Source organism: Tenrec ecaudatus, chromosome 2 (genome assembly GCF_050624435.1).
Source record: "Tenrec ecaudatus isolate mTenEca1 chromosome 2, mTenEca1.hap1, whole genome shotgun sequence".
NCBI lineage: Eukaryota > Metazoa > Chordata > Mammalia > Afrosoricida > Tenrecidae > Tenrec > Tenrec ecaudatus.
The window spans coordinates 145,155,745-145,175,521 of record NC_134531.1 but is presented as its reverse complement, the minus strand read 5'-3'; the positions used below and the strand labels follow the sequence as shown (position 1 = coordinate 145,175,521).

At 41.8% G+C, this 19,777-nt stretch overlaps 1 protein-coding gene across 1 annotated transcript in view; it reads left to right on the top strand.

The window, feature by feature from the left end:
* SIL1 (SIL1 nucleotide exchange factor) overlaps nt 1–19,777 on the top strand; it is a 333,043-nt gene that overhangs the window by 243,724 nt on the left and 69,542 nt on the right. The window contains exons 6-7 of the mRNA XM_075541628.1: nt 7,837–8,028; nt 15,568–15,689. Of these exons, the coding sequence (XP_075397743.1) occupies nt 7,837–8,028; nt 15,568–15,689 (314 nt within the window). The remainder of the gene's footprint in view (nt 1–7,836; nt 8,029–15,567; nt 15,690–19,777) is intronic.

Genomic DNA, 19,777 nt, shown 5'->3' with positions numbered 1-19,777 from the left:
GTTAGATCACTTGTTCCCTTGTCCCTGGATTTGATGACTCCCTCTTCCTTTCTCCCACTTCCCCCTCTCCCATGTTCCCTCCCCACACCCCCTGAACTATGGGTACCATTGTTTTCTCCTGGGGATTGTGTATCCTGCCTATATTATTTATATAGGTAGACATGGAATACTTCAATATTGTAACTCGAGACCTGATTATTTTTTATGCAATAGCTGAGCATGTTGTTCCTTTCAGACCTTCTAAAACTCCAAGTCTTTGCACATTTCATTATTATGTTTCCTTTCTTGAGTTGCCCTATGAAATCTTTGTTTCATCATTTCTTCCATTAACTTTAACTATTGTGTGTTTGAGGGCAAGTTTCAGAGTCTCTTCTGACATCTGCTTTGCTCTTCTCTTCCTTCCCTTTTTAAAAACGATCTTTTTCTCTTTTCATGTATAATGTTCTTGATGTCATTCCACAGTTCATCTAGTCTTCAGTCCCTAGTGTTCAGTGTGTCACAGCTCTTCCTGAGAGGACTTCTGTATTCAGGTGGGATAGATTCAAGTGGTTCTTGAGGAATTGCTGGGATTTTCTTCAACTTCAGTGTGACCGTACATACAAGCAGTTGATGTTCTGTTCCACACATGTTCTGATGACATTGGGCTTCATCATCATTTCTTCCCATCGATGCAGTTTATTTGATTGTTCTTTATTTCATCTGTTGAGGTCCACATGTATGGTCACTAGTTATGTTGTTGAAGGAGATATTTGCAAAGATGAAGTCACTGGTCTTGCAAAATTCTGTGTTGTGATCTCCAGCTTCACTTCTCTACCCAAGGTCGTATTTTCTAAGGACTGATCCTTACTCTTTGTTTCCAACTTTCACATTTCTATCATGAGTAATTAGTGGTGTGTCTTGGTATGTTTCAAACTTCAGAGGTTGTCAAACTCTTGAATTTCCTCATAAATTTGAATAATACACTAAGTGGTCTTCTTCATAAACATATGAATATTATTCTGTCATTGACAGTGTTATACTTCAGGATAGATCTTGAAATATCATTTTGACAATGGATGAGATGCTGTGTTTTCTTCAATTTGCCATTTCCAGCAGTAAATCATGTGATTGTCTGATTCAGAGTGGCCAGTGCATGTCCCTCTCATCTCACTAATGCCTATAATATCTTTTGTATGCATTCCATTTAATTTTTGATGACCTTCAATTTTGCTAAATTCATACTTGGTGCATTCCATTTTACACTTATTAATGGATGCTTGCAACTTTTTCTTCTCATTTTGCATTGTGCCGTGTTGGCAAATGAATGGAAGCGTTACTCCATTCTCATCGTTGTGGCTCACTCTCCTTTGAGGAAGCCGCACTTCTCCAGCAGTGTTCTGAGTGGCTTCTCTCTGGAGGGCTTGTGCCCGTGAGATCAGACAGTATTCCGCTGCTGTTTAGAAGGCATTGACCGTCCACGTTTTCAGAAGTAGATCACAGAGCCTTTCTTCCCAGCTTGTCTTCGTCTCCCAAGTCTGCTGAAACTTGCCTATCATAGCTCACTCTGCTGGCATTCAAAAGACCGGTGGCATAGCTTTTTGCCATCATAGAAGCACACCACCACCTCATTATGACAAACCGACAGATGAGTGGTGGATTGATAGAACTAGTACATAGCAAATCAGTAAGGATATCGAAAAGATGAACAGCATCAACCAGCACATTGATCCAACACAGTAATACAATAGGCACAATGTGCTTGATATCCTGGATGTAAATATGGATTGTTATAAGAGTTGTACGAGCCCCCAATAAAATTATTTCTGAAAGAAAAAAAAAAGAATAGACATCCTTTTCAAGCATTCATGGAGCATTCAGAGATAAACCATATCTTGGGTAATAATAAACCTCAATAAATTTAAAAGAATTGAAAGTTTTTAAAATATATAATCTGTTTTTTAAGCTCCTATAATCTGGTTTTGATACAATCAAAGTAGAAACAGTAACAGACAGATAAACAGGAATATCTGCAAACACTAAGTCTAAGAAGAGGGAAATGGAAACATCCACTGGATGATTAAAAACAGAAAAAACTTATTAGTGAGATACAACTACAGCATTATTGAGAGGGAAGTTTGTAACTCTAATGCTTACATTAGAAAAGAAGCAAGGTTTCAAAATTACAGGTCTTATATCAGAAAACTAGAAAAAGTTCAACGAAATAAGCTCAAAGCAAGCAGGACAGAAATATTAAAGAACAAAAGTAAATGAAGTTGAAAACACATAAGAAGAGAAAATCAGTTGAAGCCAAATGTTGGTGAGACTCTTGTGAGAGTGTCAAAGGGCAAGAGGGCAACTAGGGTATGAGTGACTAGTATCAGGAATGAAATGGGGAACATTACAGATGCTATACACATGAAGAAAGCCAGAAACAGCCAGGCACATAGAACTCAACAACTTACACGAAGTAGTACAATTATTTTTGAAACACATACTACACAAGTATTCCCAATATGAAATAGATCACCTAAATAGTCATGTATCTGTTAAAGAAGTTTAATTTATAGTGTGAACCCTTACCAAAAAGGATTTATAGCCATATTGTTTCATTGGAGTCTTCTATCAAACATTTGAGAAGAATTATACATATTTTCTTCCAGAAAATGGAAAGGAGAGCAACAATATCCAACTTATTTTATAATGCCAGTAAATATATTGATACCGAAACCAAACCAAACAAAATAAGAATGCAGATTGATATCCCTCAGGAACATAGATGTAAAAATCCACAGCAAAATATTAGCAAATTGAATTCAGCAATAGAGAAAGAATTACACACCATAACCAAGTGAGGTTAATTTTAGGGATGCAAGGATGACTTAATATATGAAAATTAATCTCATGCAATCCATTTTTTGAAAACTAAAGAAGAAAAGTCCATGATTTAAATTATCCAAACAAAACAAAAATTTGGCAAAATTTAACACCCACTCATGATAAAAATTCAGAAGTGTAGAAATAGAGAGGACTTTTGTCACCCTGATAGAATATCCACAAAAACATCCACATCCAATAGCAGACTTGATAAAGACTGAATGTAGTGCTGTTATAATCAGGAACCTGGCAAGGATAGCTACTCTTAGCACTCTTATTCATTATGGTCCCAGCAATGCAATAAGGCAAGTTAAGAAACTAAGAGGCAAACTGTGAAAAGAATTGTATCAGCCCCAATAAATTGTTTAAAAAAAAAAAAGAAAATAAGAGGCATAGAGATTGAAAAGGAAGAATTATCACTGTTTCTATTTCCAGATGACATGATGGTCTGTGTAGACATCCCCAAGACCCTACAAAAAGAACCTTCTAGAATGAATGAGTGAAAATTCAGACAGACTGCAGGATACAAGACTAATTCGAATAAATAGTATTTCTGGAGAACAGCAACAAATGTTTGAAAATTGAAATTAAAAACCAGACCATTTATAGTTCCCTCCAAAGTGAAATTCTTAGTGATAAGTTTAACAAAACGTATATAATATCTACATGCTGAAAAAAGCAAACAAATCTGTCTTGGAAGAAGTACAGCCAGGACGCAACTTACAGACCAGGCTTGGCAAGACTTTATTTTATATACTTTGGGCATTTTATCAGGAGAGTCCTGTTCCTGGAAAAAGATAGCATGCTTGGTAAAGTAGAGGAGCAGCGAGAACGAGGAAGACCCGTGACATGCTGGATGGACACAGTGGCTGCAGCAGTGGGCTGGAACATCAGAACAATTGTGAGGATGGTGCACCACCGGGGTGTTCCTGATGTACATGGTCTTCCTGAGTTGGAACCAACTTGATGGCACCTAGCGACATTCTGAAAGTAATGTGGAAAAAGAAACAAAATAGCTGTAAGAATTTTTAAAATGACTAATAGAGTGGGAGGAATTATTCTACACAATTTTAAGATATACTTGACAACTACAGTAATCAAGATGATGTAATGTCAGTATCACATCAAAAGAACAGAGCAGAAACCCCAGAACTAGATCCATACCTACACCCAAATGATTTTTTGACAGAGATGCAGATGCAGTTCAGTAAAAACAGTGTTTTCAGCATGTGGTAGACATCCACAGGCAATTAGGCAAATAATTAATCTTACCATATTAAAATGTAATTCAAAATAAAGATTTTAATATAAAATATGAAACTTAAAGCATATCTTTGGAAAAATAAGATTAGACAGAAGTTCTTAAGACATGACACCAAATGCACAGCCCATAAAAGTAAATATTGATAAGTTGACTTAATCGAAATGAAAACCTTCTGCCCTGTGAAAGACTCTTAAGAGGTGAGAAGATGACCTATAGTCCAGGAGAAAATACTTGCCAATTATAGAGTAGCAGTCTTAGCTATGCATGATAGTGTAAGGCCATAAAAATAACCAGGCAACCTGAAACTGCACAGATTTTAATCAATGGAGAAATAATATGATTGTTCACAACCTTAAAATTTTTTCACCCAAGCATTAAAAAAACTATTGTGGCAATCATAAATGTATTGGGAAAATGATAAATAATAATACTAATATTATTTAATGTGCTTAACATTTAGGAACATGGAAAAAAATTTAGGAACATGGAGAATTTTTTTATTCCTTTGTAAAAAGCTTACCAAGAGTCAGGAGACAGGGAAGGCTGGAGTAGGCATGGAATCAAGAAAAATGGAAAGCATGAGAATGCCGGCACTGGAAAATGTCACCACTGTAACGAAACACTATGTTAGAAATGGGAACCAAATTTTCTGTGTAAACTTTGACCAAAAACTCAATAAAATATGTTTAAAGGTAACTAACCAATAATAGTTTGAACGGGGCTTGTCTCCCCTTTCTTAGAATAGACCAGCTTCCAACGTTTTATCACATATGCTACCATTGTTGTGAAATGTTTGTGGGAATTCCCTCAATGTGAAGTTTTTGCTGATGTCACTTATTCTTGTTGGTCACTTTCCTATGTCACTAAGTATGTCTTTGTCAAATTCCTCCAGCTGTGTATCTGGAGTATATAGAGTAGAAGCAAATTAACCTCCTCCCAATTATTTCTTCAATAACTCCAGTTATATTCAAGTGTAATTTCACTCTAGAGTTACCACTTTTGGTTCTCCACTTCCATCTTTGTTAATCAATTGTCTCTTTCCATTATGCATTTTTATAAAGTGTTATATAAGCTTATCATTGGAAAATGATTTGTTTTGTGAACTAAATGACATATACACAGTAACCAATCAGCGACAGACTTTGGAAGAAGTGATGAGATTGGGCACATCATTATGGATATTTCTTATTTATATAATGATTTGTTGGCTGAAGAGCTAGCAGCAGTCATTCATGGTTAATACACTGAACAGAAACTTGAGTCATGTTGGGGAATTGGGATTATTTATACCATGATATTTGAAATGGGTAGGTATTGGAATCATACAAAGCAAGGTGTGACAAAGGGCTTATATCTAGAATATACTAAGAATTTGCACCCAACGGCCTATTTAAAAAATGTTCATGAAGAGACATTTCACCCAAGAGAATATGTGGATGGCAAATAGCATTCTTACTGGCCATTAGGGAAATGTGAATTACATCTATGACTAGAAATTAGTATTCTTGCACATGTATTAGAATGGCTAAAATGAAAAATGAAGCTAATGGTAAATACTGGTGAGGATGTGGAAAAACTGGATTTTTCATACATTGCTAGTGGGAATTAGAAGAGTACAGCTACTCTGAAACATAGTTTGACACTTCCTTATAAAAGTAGACATAAGCTTATAATATGACCCAGCAGTTGCAACCATGAGCATTTATCTCAGAAAAATAATTACTGAATGCTCATGAATAACCTGTACACAAATGTTCCTAGCAACTTTAGTCATAGTAGCTAAAACCTGAAAACAACTCAGATGTTCTTCAACAGGTGAATGGTTAAACTAGTACATGAGTTAGTGATACATGTGCCGTAGCTTGGATAGATCTCAATGAAGGAAAGCCAATCTCAAAAGGTTACATACTGTAGGATTCCACTTATATAACATTCCCTAAATGCTGGAATTACAGAAATGGAGAGCAAAAGAGTAGTTGCTATGACACAGGTATGGTAGGTGACTTCAGAGGATGATGCATATCTGTGAAAGAGGAGCCCAGTAAAGTTCTTCCGTGGTGATGGAGGAAAACAGTAGCTTGACAGTTGGTTACAGTAAACTATATATTGGATACAGTGATAGAGAACTACATGCACACTCTGTGTGTGAGAGAAGGTGGGTTGGGGTGGGGGACAGGAAACTGGTGAAATCTGAATGAATAAGGCTTGTGGTCCAGTTGATAGTATTGTACCTTGGTCAGTTGTTTGGGTTTGGTATTGTACTGTCATTCTGTAGGATGCCACAGTGAGGGAAAACTGAATGAAGGGTACGAGTAACCTTATTTTTTATAACTTTCTGTAAGTATTTCAGAATGAAAAGATATAAAACAAAGGTCTTTTCTGTGAGGGCCAGGCACATGCTGCTGTTGTAAGGCCTAGGTGCTGCATTTCTTTCCCTGCTCACTTTCATGTTATTGCGAACCTAGAATAACTAGGCTGTTACTCAGTCTTTCCAGGCCTCTTTGCCCATCCTTGATCGACTGTCCAGGGTCCCCTAGCTGGATACAGAGAGAACATTCCACTGTTGCTTTTGCACAAAGAAGTAGGATGTGGCACCCCATAGAAGTGATTGCTCTGCCGGAGCTGATCTTTTTAAAAATAGGCTGATTCATTTCTCTGGTTGGTGTTTCTATGGAGTGCTTGGAACTAGGCAGAGAAACTCATAGGTAATAGATGAGCAATTTGGAGCTGACAGCTGCTCATCATCCTGCTTTTTATAAATATTCGTGCCTTTTAATTTTTCTTGGAAGGTAGAGACAGAAACCACTGTAACCTTCCCGGCTCTCTTTTGTAAGCACCAGCCTGTGAAACTGGAAAGAAAACTGTGTATCACATGTATAAAATATCCAATTAAAGCTCTTTATTCAATTTCAACATAACTTCATTTAACAATCTTTGTATCTGTATGGGGTGGGGGGTTGAGGGAAAAATGTTGAGATTTGAATATAGTACATATAGTAATTTAGCCATTTCCAACAGTTGAGCACATTGTACACCTGTGGTTAGATGGACAGTAATGGTTTAATTTTCATGAGAAAATTGTTCCTGCCCTGACAATTCTTTCCCCAGTTTCCTCTGTCTAGGTTTCCCTAAAATGTGGCTAGGTGGCCAGGGCAAAGTCCAGCTATTCCGAATGTGGACACTAGAGACCCTGGTGGTGTAGTGGTCCCCTGGTAAACGCACTGCCAGCAACTTTGAAACCACCAGCTGCTCTGTGGGAGAAAGAGGAGACTTTCTACTCCCGTGAAGAGTTATGGTCTCGGAAACTCACAGGGGCAGTTCTACCCGCCTTACAGGGTCTCCATGAGTCGGAATCGACTCAGTGACAGCGAGTTTGGTTTTGGTGTCAGACCTCAGCTGCCCCCTATGAGGCAAGAGGTCCAAGATGAGCTTCCATTAGTTGCCCTTCACTCAGTGATTACATGAAGACGTTCTCAATGTTGAAGGTAAAGCTAACTAAGTAGGCCTTGGAAGCTCGTGAGTGTGGTTTTGGAGTAGAGAGCTCTGTGGGTAGGCTATGAAGTTTGGCTCCTGAGGCATCTTAGAAGGTACCGTTGAAAGGCTGTGAGCCCTGGAGCAGCAGTCCTTTGATTGGGAACGGCAGCTCTGGTATACCACAGAGGTCTTGAAGGAGAAGTCTCCGATCAGTTTGGTTAACCATCTTTTTGCTGTTTCTGTAGGCAAGGCAGGCAGAGGTAAAGCGCCTCTTCCGCCCCATTGAGGAACTGAAGAAGGACTTCGCTGAGCTGAATGTTGTCATTGAGACTGACATGCAAATCATGGTACGGCTGATCAACAAATTCAATAGTTCCAGCTCCAGTCTGGAAGAAAAGATTGCCGCACTCTTTGATCTGGAATATTATGTCCATCAGGTATTGTCCTTTGTCCACAACTCTGACTTTTAATCATAACTACAAAAATAGATCGTTCTGCCCTAAACCCTAAGAAAATGACATTAGCATCTCCCCCCACACTCCCGTCCCCTCAGGGCATAGCTTATTATTACTCTAGGTGACTGTCTACTTTTAGTGAGGTGTACATTCTTAGAAGCCAGCCTCCCTTTCATTTGGAGTTTTACCTCTTTTATTGTTTGACACTGCAGCTTCAACAGAGATAAAACATGCATTTCCCAGTGCTGTGAAGCCCTATTCTGAAAGGGGAGCAGCCAAATGGACAATTAAGTAATGAGGTACTGAAAGATGGTGATAAGAACTTCAAAGGTGATGTGGGAGTATATAAGGGGAACAACCTCATCAAGGCATTAGAGAAAGTTTCTCTGAGAATGTGACATTTCAACTGAGCATTAAAGGATGAAGAGGGATTGGAGTCATGGTGGTTTAGTGGTTACTCATTGAGCTGTGAACTGCAACGTCCGCAGTTCAAAACCACCAGTCACTCTGGGAGAAAGATGGGCTTTCTACTTCTGGAAACAGTTCAAAGTCTCTGAAACTCAACAGGAGTAGTTCCACACTGTCCTATAGGGTCACTAGGAGCTGCATTGACACTGTAGCAGTGAGAGTGTGAGGGCTGGCTGGCCAGAGGAGGCGGTTTGCTTCTTTGGTGCTGCTATAGCATAGCCAGAGTGGGTGACTTTAAGGAACAGAGATTGATTTTCTCACAGCTTTCTTCTTGTGTGCCGGTGAGTTGGTTCTGCCTTTTAGGAATTTATAGGTCAGAGCAAAACTGCCCCCACAGGGTTTCCTAGGCTGTAATGTTCTTAGGAGCAGAACGCCAGGTCTTTTTGCCTGTGGTGTGTCTGGTGAGTTTGAGTCACCAATCTTTTATGTGGCAGCTGAGTGTTTAACCCTTGTGTCACCAGGTCTCCGTTCTCAAAGTTGGGGAGGCCAGAAGTCTGTATTCAGGACACTGGTTCTAGGGGAAGGCTTTCTCTCTGTGTCAGTACTGGAGGGAAGTCCTTGCTCTTTTTTTTTTGTTTTTTTTTTTAATCATTTTATTGAGGGCTCTTACAATTCTTATTACAACTCATACATAAATTGTATCAAGCATATTTGTATATATGTTACCATCATTCTTTTCTAGACAATTACTTTCTATTGAGCCCTTGGTATCAGCTCCTCATGAGCCCTTGACAGATTATAAATTATTATTTTCTTTTTTTTTAAATCATTTTATCGGGGCTCATGCAACTCCTTTGTGTGTGTGTGTGTGTGTGTGTGTGTGTGTAAGGGATAACTTTATATCAAAGAGCAATTGTATATTAAGAAAACACCCCAGCTCAGTCCAGGTCAAGTCCATAAATCCGATATTAGCCCATATGTCCAATACCAATCTATAAATTACTCTTCAAACTCACGCAACACATGCAGTGATGTTGAATGCAGGAAGACCACAGGCCAGTGGGTGGAATGTCTTGTGGGGGCTCCTACAACTCTTATCACTATCCATACATACATCAATTGAGTAAAGCACCCTTATACATTCATTGCCCTCATCATTCTCAAAATTTGCCTTCTGCTTGGGTTCCTGGATCCTTGCTTTTTTTATTGACTCCTATTGTTCAGGGTTTTTTTTTTTTTTGGTGATCTTCTGTGGCTAATCTTTAATTTCTCAAAATCTCTAAAGTCATTGGTTTCAGACCCAACCTACACTGCTGTGGCTTTATTAACATATTAAAGAATTTCCTATTCCCAAGCAGGATTATATCCACAGATACAGGGGTTAGGATGCACAGTATATATATTTGGGGTACACAATTCAATCCATAACAATTACAGAAGGGCTCAGTCGACTGTAACCGTGGGCTACTTCTAGCCTGCTGCCAGCTTTTGTAAATTAAGTTTCATTGAAACATAGCCATGACCACTTGTCAACATATTATCTGTGCCTGTTTTCATGCTAGAAGGGCAACGTTGAATAGTTGTGAAAGAAACCACATGGCTCACAAAGCCACATATATTTAATATCGGGCCCCTGGTAGGAAAAGTTTGCTAGCCTTTGGGTTAGAGCAGCCCAGGAAGAGGAGACAGCATACACCTGATTCTTAGGCAGTGACTAGTCTTGTTCGAGGACCTGAAAAAAAGTTGTAATGACTGGATCACAGAGACCAGAAGGTGGGGATAGCATGGATACAGAGGAGAAGTTAAGGAGCCAGGTGTTTGGGAGGTCACTCTGTTGATGATTTTAACCATAAACTTAAGAACCATTGAAGAATCTAAAGCAGGAAGTGATTGATCAGACTTGTATTATAATTATAAAGATTTATGGAGTGTATTACATGCCAGGCTCTGCTTCTAGGGCTTTGTTTACATTAACTCTTGGACTTCCCACCGCTGCTTGTGAGTAATACTCTCAACCCCATGTTATAGCTGAGGGAATTGAGGAACTGTGGGGTTATGTAACTGCCCAAGGTCACCCAGCCATTGAATGGGGCAGAGCTAGGCTGTACAACATGATCTGCCTAACCCAAAAGCCTGTGCTCATAACTGGGTGGCCTCTCCCAGGAGCCTGGTCCCTATTGATTGAAGTTCAGAAGGGTACAGGTGGAGCTAAAGTGAAGGGGCCAAGAGGGGTCATTCGCTTAGTTAATAAATCAATTTCTTGAGTGTTTGATCCTTGGCATTATTCCAGGCTCTTGAGACATATCTATGAATAAAATTAGGCTTACGTTCTAACAGAGCAGACAGATAATAAGCCTAACAAGTAAATGATAGATGATGTGTTTAAAGGTGATCAGTACTACGGAGAAAGATAAACAGGATAAGGATCTTAGTGTTGGGAAGGAGCACTTCAGGAAGGAACAACAGCCAAGTCAAAAGCACTGAAGTGGGGAGTACATCTACTCGGGTGTGCAAAGAACTGCAGGGAGCTCGTGGTTGGAACTGAGGAGGAGGGAAGCAAAAGTAGATAAAGCTCAGAGATAATGGGAGGAGATCTTGGGGGACTATGAAGACCATGGGGGGAAAAGTGAAATTGGATAAAGCTGGAGCATATGGAGGAACAGAATGACTTAATCTGACTTGCTTATTAAGGATCTCTTCAGCTCCTTTGTGGAGAAGTAGTAGGGAGACCAGATAGGAGTCCCTGGCAGTCATTTAGACTAGGGATGATGGTGGCCCAGGAAGGCCATGCAATCCTTATCAAAGGCTTGTTCGAGATCCTCATCGGTGCTCTCCCATGCATGGCAGCATCCTTTTCCTCTCAAAATTAGGCGAAAAGATAGCCTCTGTCGGCTCTCGCCAGCTTTTGTTGTGAGCGGGGCTGAGTGTATACTACAACCACAGGAGTTGTGGAGACGCCTCTTCCTCTGCCCTCCTTGCTCACAACTCCCGCGCATGCCTTCAATAGGAGGACTGTGATCCTGCTGAGGAAACAGTAGACCTGGGCTCTCATTCTTGTTCTCCTTATTTCTAATCTTTCTCCCCAGGGGGCGGAAAAAAGGAAACTCCAACAGCATTTCCATTCTAGATAGTTAAAGGGTTAAGGATCCTAGGTGTTCTTGGCCAACTTAGTCCTGCTCTGATGTTGGCAGCTGGTTGTTGTTTGGATGTTCCCCCCATCTTCACATACTTGAGGTGGATATTGAGGTATCTGGTTTCTATAGGCTCTTGGCTTTAGTTGCATTATGAAAGGCCAAAGCCAAGATGACTGGACAGCTTATCATACCTGGAAGGAAGAGAGGGCACAGGAGTCTTGAGCTAGCAGTGCTTCTGTGAACCACCCCCACCCCCAACCCTTGCAGGCCCTTCATCTTCTGGCACTGTCATCCCCAGAGTGACATTCCATTCTGCTTTTATGGGTCGCTGGGAAACTAGTTTCTTGTACAGCCAGAGACCAGTCCAGAAACCAGTCCCCTAGATGAAATCAAGATTGCACTTCTTGGTAGAAGAATCATACTATTCTGGGTCACTGGCCTTTTGCTTGGAAATGTAAGATCTTTGGTTTAGGTTGGTCCCTCAGGTTGCCATCTAACAGTGCTAACTTGGCATCTCACTGGAGAATTGAAGATAGATCTTGACCTTGAGTTCCAGTTATAATGGGAGTTGGGGCTACATAATGCTTGCTTTGAATAACATAGGACTGCTCAAGCCAGGAGATTCACTAGTCTATTCCCATTTAGACTCACTGAATGGAAGTTTTAAAGAGCCCGGGGCTTCAAGGACCTGAACTGGGTCTGCCCGCGGATTCCTTACAATCACATGTGAATTATTAAACAGACTTTGTGAAAAGCCAAACCTTGTGTGTGGGAAACAGTTTGTGAGTTATTTATGAGGAGCAGCTTCTGTCTGCCCTATCTACCCTGGGGTAGTGTATTTGCTTTCCCTCTTGTGACTCCTCAATTATTAACCACTGTTTCTCTCTCTGTCCGTTTCCTGTTCTCTCGCTGCCTTGTCAGTGCTCTGGTTCCCTCTTTTCCCCCTGAGTATTGGCACAGTTCTCCTTCTGTCTGCTTCCTGATGTGCTCCCTCCCTCTGCCTTGAGCTGCCCTCTGCATGTCCTGACCCATCCTAAAGGCAGCCTGGGAAGAGTTCCCGCTCCAGCCCCAGATGAAAAGCTTCAGACCTGGGCTCGTTATGCCTTCTCTCATGACACCGGGTCAGGCCCAGCTGTCGGAGCTTGGCCCTTCAGGTGTGCAGTGGGCAGAATGACTCTTTGCTCCCTCACCTCCAGTGATAATATCAATGAGAAGAATCTCCAAAAGACCGAAATGTTTGTCCAATGTCAGCCTTTATCTCATAGCGAATGATCAGTGCGAAAAAGAACAGGTGAATCTAGAATAGAACCTCTAGGACTGTGGGCTGCACTGCTTTGTGGTGGGCAGCCTGGCAGCTGCTCTGCTAGGGACTCATACCAACTCTGATACCTGACTGACCCAGACGTGAAATGACAACCCTGATTGTATATCAGGGAAACCTAAGCAAAAGGGAATCAAAGGAAAGACCATGGATTCTTAGATTTGTAAAATAAGAGCCTGTGAGGAAGGAAGGCTCAGTAAATATTACTTGTGTTTATATCAGCAAAACAGTCCACTTAGAATGGCATAGTTAGCTGGTTGTAGCCTGTCACCCATTCCTCTTCATAGGACAGATTGGAGCAGACAGCTCCTGACTTTGATATGGCCACATGGAAGACCCGACTGGATACGTGTTTCACAACTTTAGATGAACCATTTCTCAAGTTTATGGTTCCAGACTCCTCAGATTGTGTAGTTGACTCATCATGGGGTTAGTTTAGGGAACATTTTTTATGATAAAATTTATCCAGTGATTATTTATTGAGCTCCTAAGTATATGCCCAGCTCTGTTCTAGACATTGGGGCTAAAACCATGCACATGGACAGACAAAAACAGAATAAAGCAAAACAAAAAACTCTTGTTCTATGGAGATTAGTAGCCCTCATGACTTAGTTGGTTCTGCATTGAACTGCTAAGCAAGGTCAGCAGTTCAAAAACACCAACCACTCCTCTGGAGAAAGATGAGGTTGTCTACAACTATAAAGAGTTACAATCTTGGAAACCCACAGGGCAGTTCTACTCTGTCCTATAGGGTCACTATGAGTTAAGAGTTCAATGGCAGTGAATTTGGTAAGCATGTCTCTCCCTCTCCCATTGTGGGGATTATTACATCAAAATTTATAAGACTGTATTGAATGAAGGGGGAAGTACAGAGTGGAGACCCAAGGCCCAAGTGTCGGCCAATGGAGATCCCCTCATAGAGGGGTTTAGGAGAGGAGATGGGTTAATTAGGGTGCGAGGTAGTACCGATGAAGAACACAGCTTTCCCCCAGATCCCGGATGCTTCCTCCCCCCAACTACCATGATCTGAATTCTACTTTGCAGGACTGGATAGGGCAGAGGTTGTACACTTGTACATATGAGGCTTGGAGGCACAGGGAGTCCAGGGTGGATGATACCTTCAGGACCAGGGGGGTGAGGGGCGATGCTGGGAGAGTGGAGGGTGAGTGGGTTGGATGGGGGGAACTGATTACAGGGATCCACATGTGACCTCCTCCCTGGGAGATGGGCGGCAGAGAAGGGGGGGGGAGGGAGACTCTGGATAGGGCAAGATATGACAAAATAATGATGTATGGATTACCAAGGGCACATGAGGGAGAGGGGAATGGGAAGGGAGGGATAAAAAAAAAGGACCTGATGCAAGGGGCTTAGGTGGAGAGCAAATGCTTTGAGAATGATTGGGGCAGGGAATGTATGGATGTGCTTTATACGATTGATGTATGTATATGTATGGATTGTGATAAGAGTTGTATGAGTCCCTAATAAAATGTAAAAAAAGAAAAAAAATTTATAAGAATGATTTTGTTTTTAAGTGTTAAAAGCAAGCTGAGCCTACCTAAAAATATCGACAGACTCTAATACAGTGCTGTCCTTTACAACTCCATTTCTCTATCACAATCCTCTTGTAGTTTGGGAGGGAGAGGCAAGGGCAGAGTTAGACATGAGACTTCTCTGTGAGATGTGGAGGGAAAGGAGTAGAAATCAGTGGTTGTTGAGCCCAGCTTCCTGAGTTTTCCTGATGATTGGTAGAGTGGGATCACCCTGTAGATAAGAGGCAGCCTATATACAACAAGGTTATTGCCAAGGGAGATTCAGTTACTGCATGGGGGGACCAGGATCTACTGACCTTTCTGAGGAAGCAGCCTTCTCATTTCAAGATACTAATGAAACTTGGGCATCCCAAGTTTCCCATATAGAATAGGAGGGAATCTGGACACAGGGATTTGGACCTTAAATGATAGTCTAGGGCTCTGTGTCCAGTAGAGCTTCTTGTGGGATGATGGAAATGTTCTACACTGCCTGTTACAATGTCCGTGAGACATTAACACAGACTAAGCTAAAACCTTTGAGAGGCTGGCTTGAAGATCTTATGAATGTCCTCAGATTCAATCAGCCTTCGACGAGGAGGTGAAGAAGTGGGGAGAGAAGGGCATTGTTTTTCTAACACTCATCTAGCATCCTCAGTGCTGTGCCCCCTTTACAGTTCCTGGCTTCTAATTTAAAAACAGCTTTTAAATTTTTTATTTTTATTGTTCAAGTCTGCTGCTTCCCCTGTCCTCAGTGGAACTGGGCATGAACAGGAAGCAGGGCACATTTAATGATGCTGATGACACCAGGTTCTTTGTATTAACAGCTTGTACATTGAGAGTTAGCTTTGTGACTCATTATGGTATTGGAATTTTCCAGGACATGTTTGGCATAAGCAATAGCTAGGTGCCATTTCCATTGAATTTCATATAGGTGCTCATAAATAATATTAGATGAATTAGAAGATCTCAATTTTAAGATTATTTAGGTTTTTGGTTAATTTTTTACCACCATTGTTTGTCGCTTAGTCTTGATGTTTGCTTTTGGATGGCCACCAAAAGAAAGGATGTAAGGAGAGCTCTTTTCACCTTGATGGTTGTACTGTACTAAGCAGTGCCTTTGCTGTTGCAGATGGATAATGCTCAGGACCTACTTTCCTTTGGGGGTCTCCAAGTGGTGATCAATGGGCTGAACAGCACAGAGCCACTGGTGAAGGAATATGCTGCATTCGTGCTGGGAGCGGCCTTTTCCAGGTGAGCAGTGTGGATCGACTTTTCCTCGGCCGGATGGTTTGGGCCCTGCCGCTGAAATCTAGCTTCATTCATGGCCTGGGATGGAGAGAAGGTTACAGTTAAAGTCCTACATATCCTCATCGCATTTCAGAATTCTCCCAAAGAGACTAGAATCTGCCCTCATCCCAAGTAGATATAAGTCTTTATCTATAGTACCACCATCTATGACTCTTTGTTCCCCCTGACTTTTTATGTATGGACATTTAATAGCACATATTTTGATCCCACTCTGTTTCATTCAAAGCTAATAAGATAGGCCTAGCATAGATAGAAGGGAGGGAGGGAATAAACTCCAGGAGCTGATCCTTTTGACAGTGAAGCTACATCTTGTGATGAATAAATGATGAACCTGACCAGGGAAGGCCTATTGGGGAGACTGTGTCTTCCTCTGTTCTTCAGAGCCAATCAACATGCAACCAGGTTTTTGTGCTCTCTGCGTTGAGAGATGTCTGGAATGTCAATTAGTCTGGCTTGTGCTAGAAGACTGATCAGGCAAGAGGAATGGGGAGGCCTCATCGCCAAAGAGTGGCTGCAGAAAGAGGTGGGCACTTCACACATCGTCATACTCATCCTTGAAAGGCTGGCATGCTTTCATACGGCCCTTGGTCCACTGTAGCTGTAATTCCTCCCACTTCTGCTATCTGCTATCTGAACCATCTGCCCTCCGAAACGGGAACTAACCTTCTGATCTCTGATGCAATGACATGGGTGTGATGGCCTGTTAGGAGTTGCCTGGCTTGACTGCAGGGACTGTGATACTCTGGGAGAAAGGGTATTCTGAACACTGGAGGCTTTGGTTTGAAAAGATTTTCTTTTCCTTTCATTCATGCTCATCTTTATTCAGAACCTCAGTCTGACACCCTCTCTTTCCGGAAGGCTCCAGCATCTTACCCTAGTAAGCTGAGGGGACAGAGTTGTGAAGCCGAGAAGTGGTGTTCTGTGAGGCGAGGCTAGGAGTGCTGCAGGCCTTTCCCCCTCCAGTTTCCCGTGTCAGTACTTTGCCTTGATCTTCAAGCTGTCCTGCCCTGGTGTTGTTGACGAGCAAAGCTGAGGCCTCCAGGGAGACACCACCTCACCTGGTCCCAGCCCTCAGAACCGGAGAATCTCCTGGGCAGTCCTCCCCTGGAAAAGCAGAGGTTTGGTGAGTTTGTCATTGGTCATTCTGGTTTCAGCCATTGGTCTTACCCTCATGAGGCTCAACTTTTGCTTTCAAGCCACAAAAGAATTGAGTCAAACATAATTATTCTCACTTCAGACCCTTCTTAGAAATCTTTTTTGTGAGCTCAAGTACCTTCTTTCCACCTTCAGTCTGAACAAATTATCCTACATGTCTCTTGCCATTGCTGCTAAAAATACATTTCTTGGGGGAAATTAGCATCTTGCTGTCACATCCTAGTTAAGGCGGACTAAGTGACTTGAAAGGCATGCATTGGGCCTGTCTAGCAAACCATAATGTAGCCAGGGGCTGTGCCAATATGTGGCATTATTAAGACTTTTCTGTGATTGTATTAACGTAAGACCGTGTTAACATTTGTGCCTCATCACTAAAAATTTAAATAGAGATAAATAGAAAACACTGCAGTTTAGTGTTTGGGTGGCAAGCGAACTGCTGTATTCAAAATGCTCTAGCTGGGCTTTTGCTAGCTCACTAGAGAGCCGTTGCACTGACAGCGTGGTATGGTGCCAGAGCGTTTGGAAGCCAACAGCAGGCTCCTGAACATCATGAAAATGTCACTGTTTTGTGCAAAGAGGAGCTTGATGCAAGGTAAGAATGTTTCCACTCAGGCAAGTTTCAGTGTGCTAATCTGATATGCATTATGTACTCTGGATACTGCCCCTGCCCCTCCCTGTGATCATACATGTGCTCACATGTGGGCGCTCACACATGGACATGCACACAACAGTGACTGAACGAGCAAGCTGGCTATGGAGAGGCATTCAAGGGATAGCCAGCACCTTGGAATTGTGGAATTCCAGGGCAGGGAGGGTTATCCAGAAGTGGTTTCTTGGAGCTCTCTGTTGATAGGCAAGACTACTACTCCATTCATCCAGATGTTTATTTATTTAGAGTCAGAAAATCTGAGTGTACGTCCAGTTTTCACCATTTTCCGAAAGCTGTGTGCCCATGGTCAAGTGATTTTACCTGTCTAGACTTCAACTGGAGAACCCAGGTAGTGCAGTGGTGAAAGTACTTGGCTGCCAACCCAAAGATTGGCTATTCAAATCCACCATTTGTTCCACTGGAAAAAGATGTGGTAATCTGCTTCCATAAAAATGTTATAGGCTTGGAAACCATATGGGCAATTCCACTCTCCTGTAGGGTTGCTATGGGTTGAAATCAATTCAGTGGCAGTGGGTTTTGTTTTGTTATTGTTATTGTTGGCAGTGATGGTGGTGGTGGTAAGCCTCTTGGATTTGGTAATGGAGGAAAATAATAGATAGATGTCCTGTGCACGTCACCCCTAAGGCTGAGTGAGTATACAGTAAAAGCATAAAGGCCAAACCAGTTGCTGTTGAATTGATACTGACTCCTGGTGACTATGTGTGTTACAGAGTAGACATGTGCCCCAGAGAGAGTTTTTATAGCTGTGACCCTTTGGATCACTCAGCCTTTCTTCCACAGAGCCTCTGGGTGGGTTTGAACTGCCAGCCTTTACAGTACATGTGGTGAAACGGATTGTAAAGCAGCTGTGAATTTGAAGGTGGTATATAACAGCATCATCATATATAACAACATACAACATCACAGCACCTGATTGTGCTGTGCCCATTTGAAAGTGTTTCCACTGTAAGGAAATTTCCTGAAGTTAAACCTCAGTCTTTTTTTTATATCACAGACCTTTATCCTCATTTTCTCTTAAGTGCTTGTGTTCTACCACATGTCTCCTTGTGCTAATCTAGTCTCTTCAGGTAGGTGTTTATTTGCCTGTTTGGGTTAATTGCTTAATAAGGCCTCCATGCATCTCTATGGATGAAGGTATCACATCCCGAGTGTTAAACACAAAGCAATTATTCCCACATCAAGAAGAGATTGTTGGCGTAAATGTAACTGACACAGCCACAGAATGTTACATGACCACTGAAGTGAAGTTTGTCCACTCCTCTATTTGAATATCATTCATCCTTCTTTATGGGTCTCATGCTCGCATTCTCTGATCTTTGTTGCCCATGCTCCCTCAAAAAGAGATTTGGGGGTGGTGGGAGCAGGGAGGTTAATGCTTTGATCAGTTTTATCTTCTCTCTGTGTCGCTCCTTACCCTGCCCCTCACCGCCTAAAAAACCCAACCCAGAACAGCTTTTCTGTGACCTGATTTCTTTGTACAACGGCACTTGTGTGTGTCTGTCTGCTGTCTGACCTACCAAGAGTCTCTGGAGTCCTAGACAAATCATTTGCGTTTCTTTAGAACGGAATTGTCAGCAAGGCTATGTGAATTTCAGAGGCCATGCAGCCTTCTGGAATTTTTTTTTTTTAGCTCTCAGCAAACTGGCTGCCTGCTTTTGGTTTCCTCTTGTCACCCTGTGCCTATCCTTTACTTTTTAACTGCCACAAGTTAAACTATAAAGACTGGTGTGTGTGCCTACCTCCGGAACACTGGCTTTTGCTGCCCTCTGCCTCAATCACTTTCCATCTCCTACCTCCATCTTTAACAACGCGTATTCTCACTGAGCATGTATGATTAGGCAATTTCATGGGCTTGCAAATGTTCCCTATAGTCCATCTTTTGGTGTGCACTACTCCACATTTTGCAGAATGTGGAACTGAGCCCCATACAGCAAGGGCTGTACTCATGCCATTTGTTAAGATGAGGTTTTTTCGGTGCAATGGGTCCCCAGAAGATTATTTTGTTCCAAGTCTTTCCTCCTGCCCCTTTCTCTTCAGGGAAGATTTTTTGGTTATGCATATCCTTTCCTAAAATGCATGGTCTACCCCATGAAACCCACTCTGGGCTTTGTTGGCTATGTGGTGTATTCTGTGTGTATTCTCCCCACTTAAGTTTTTCCACTTCACTTAAAAGTTTTGTCAGTGTCGTAGCTGCATCTCATCTGTA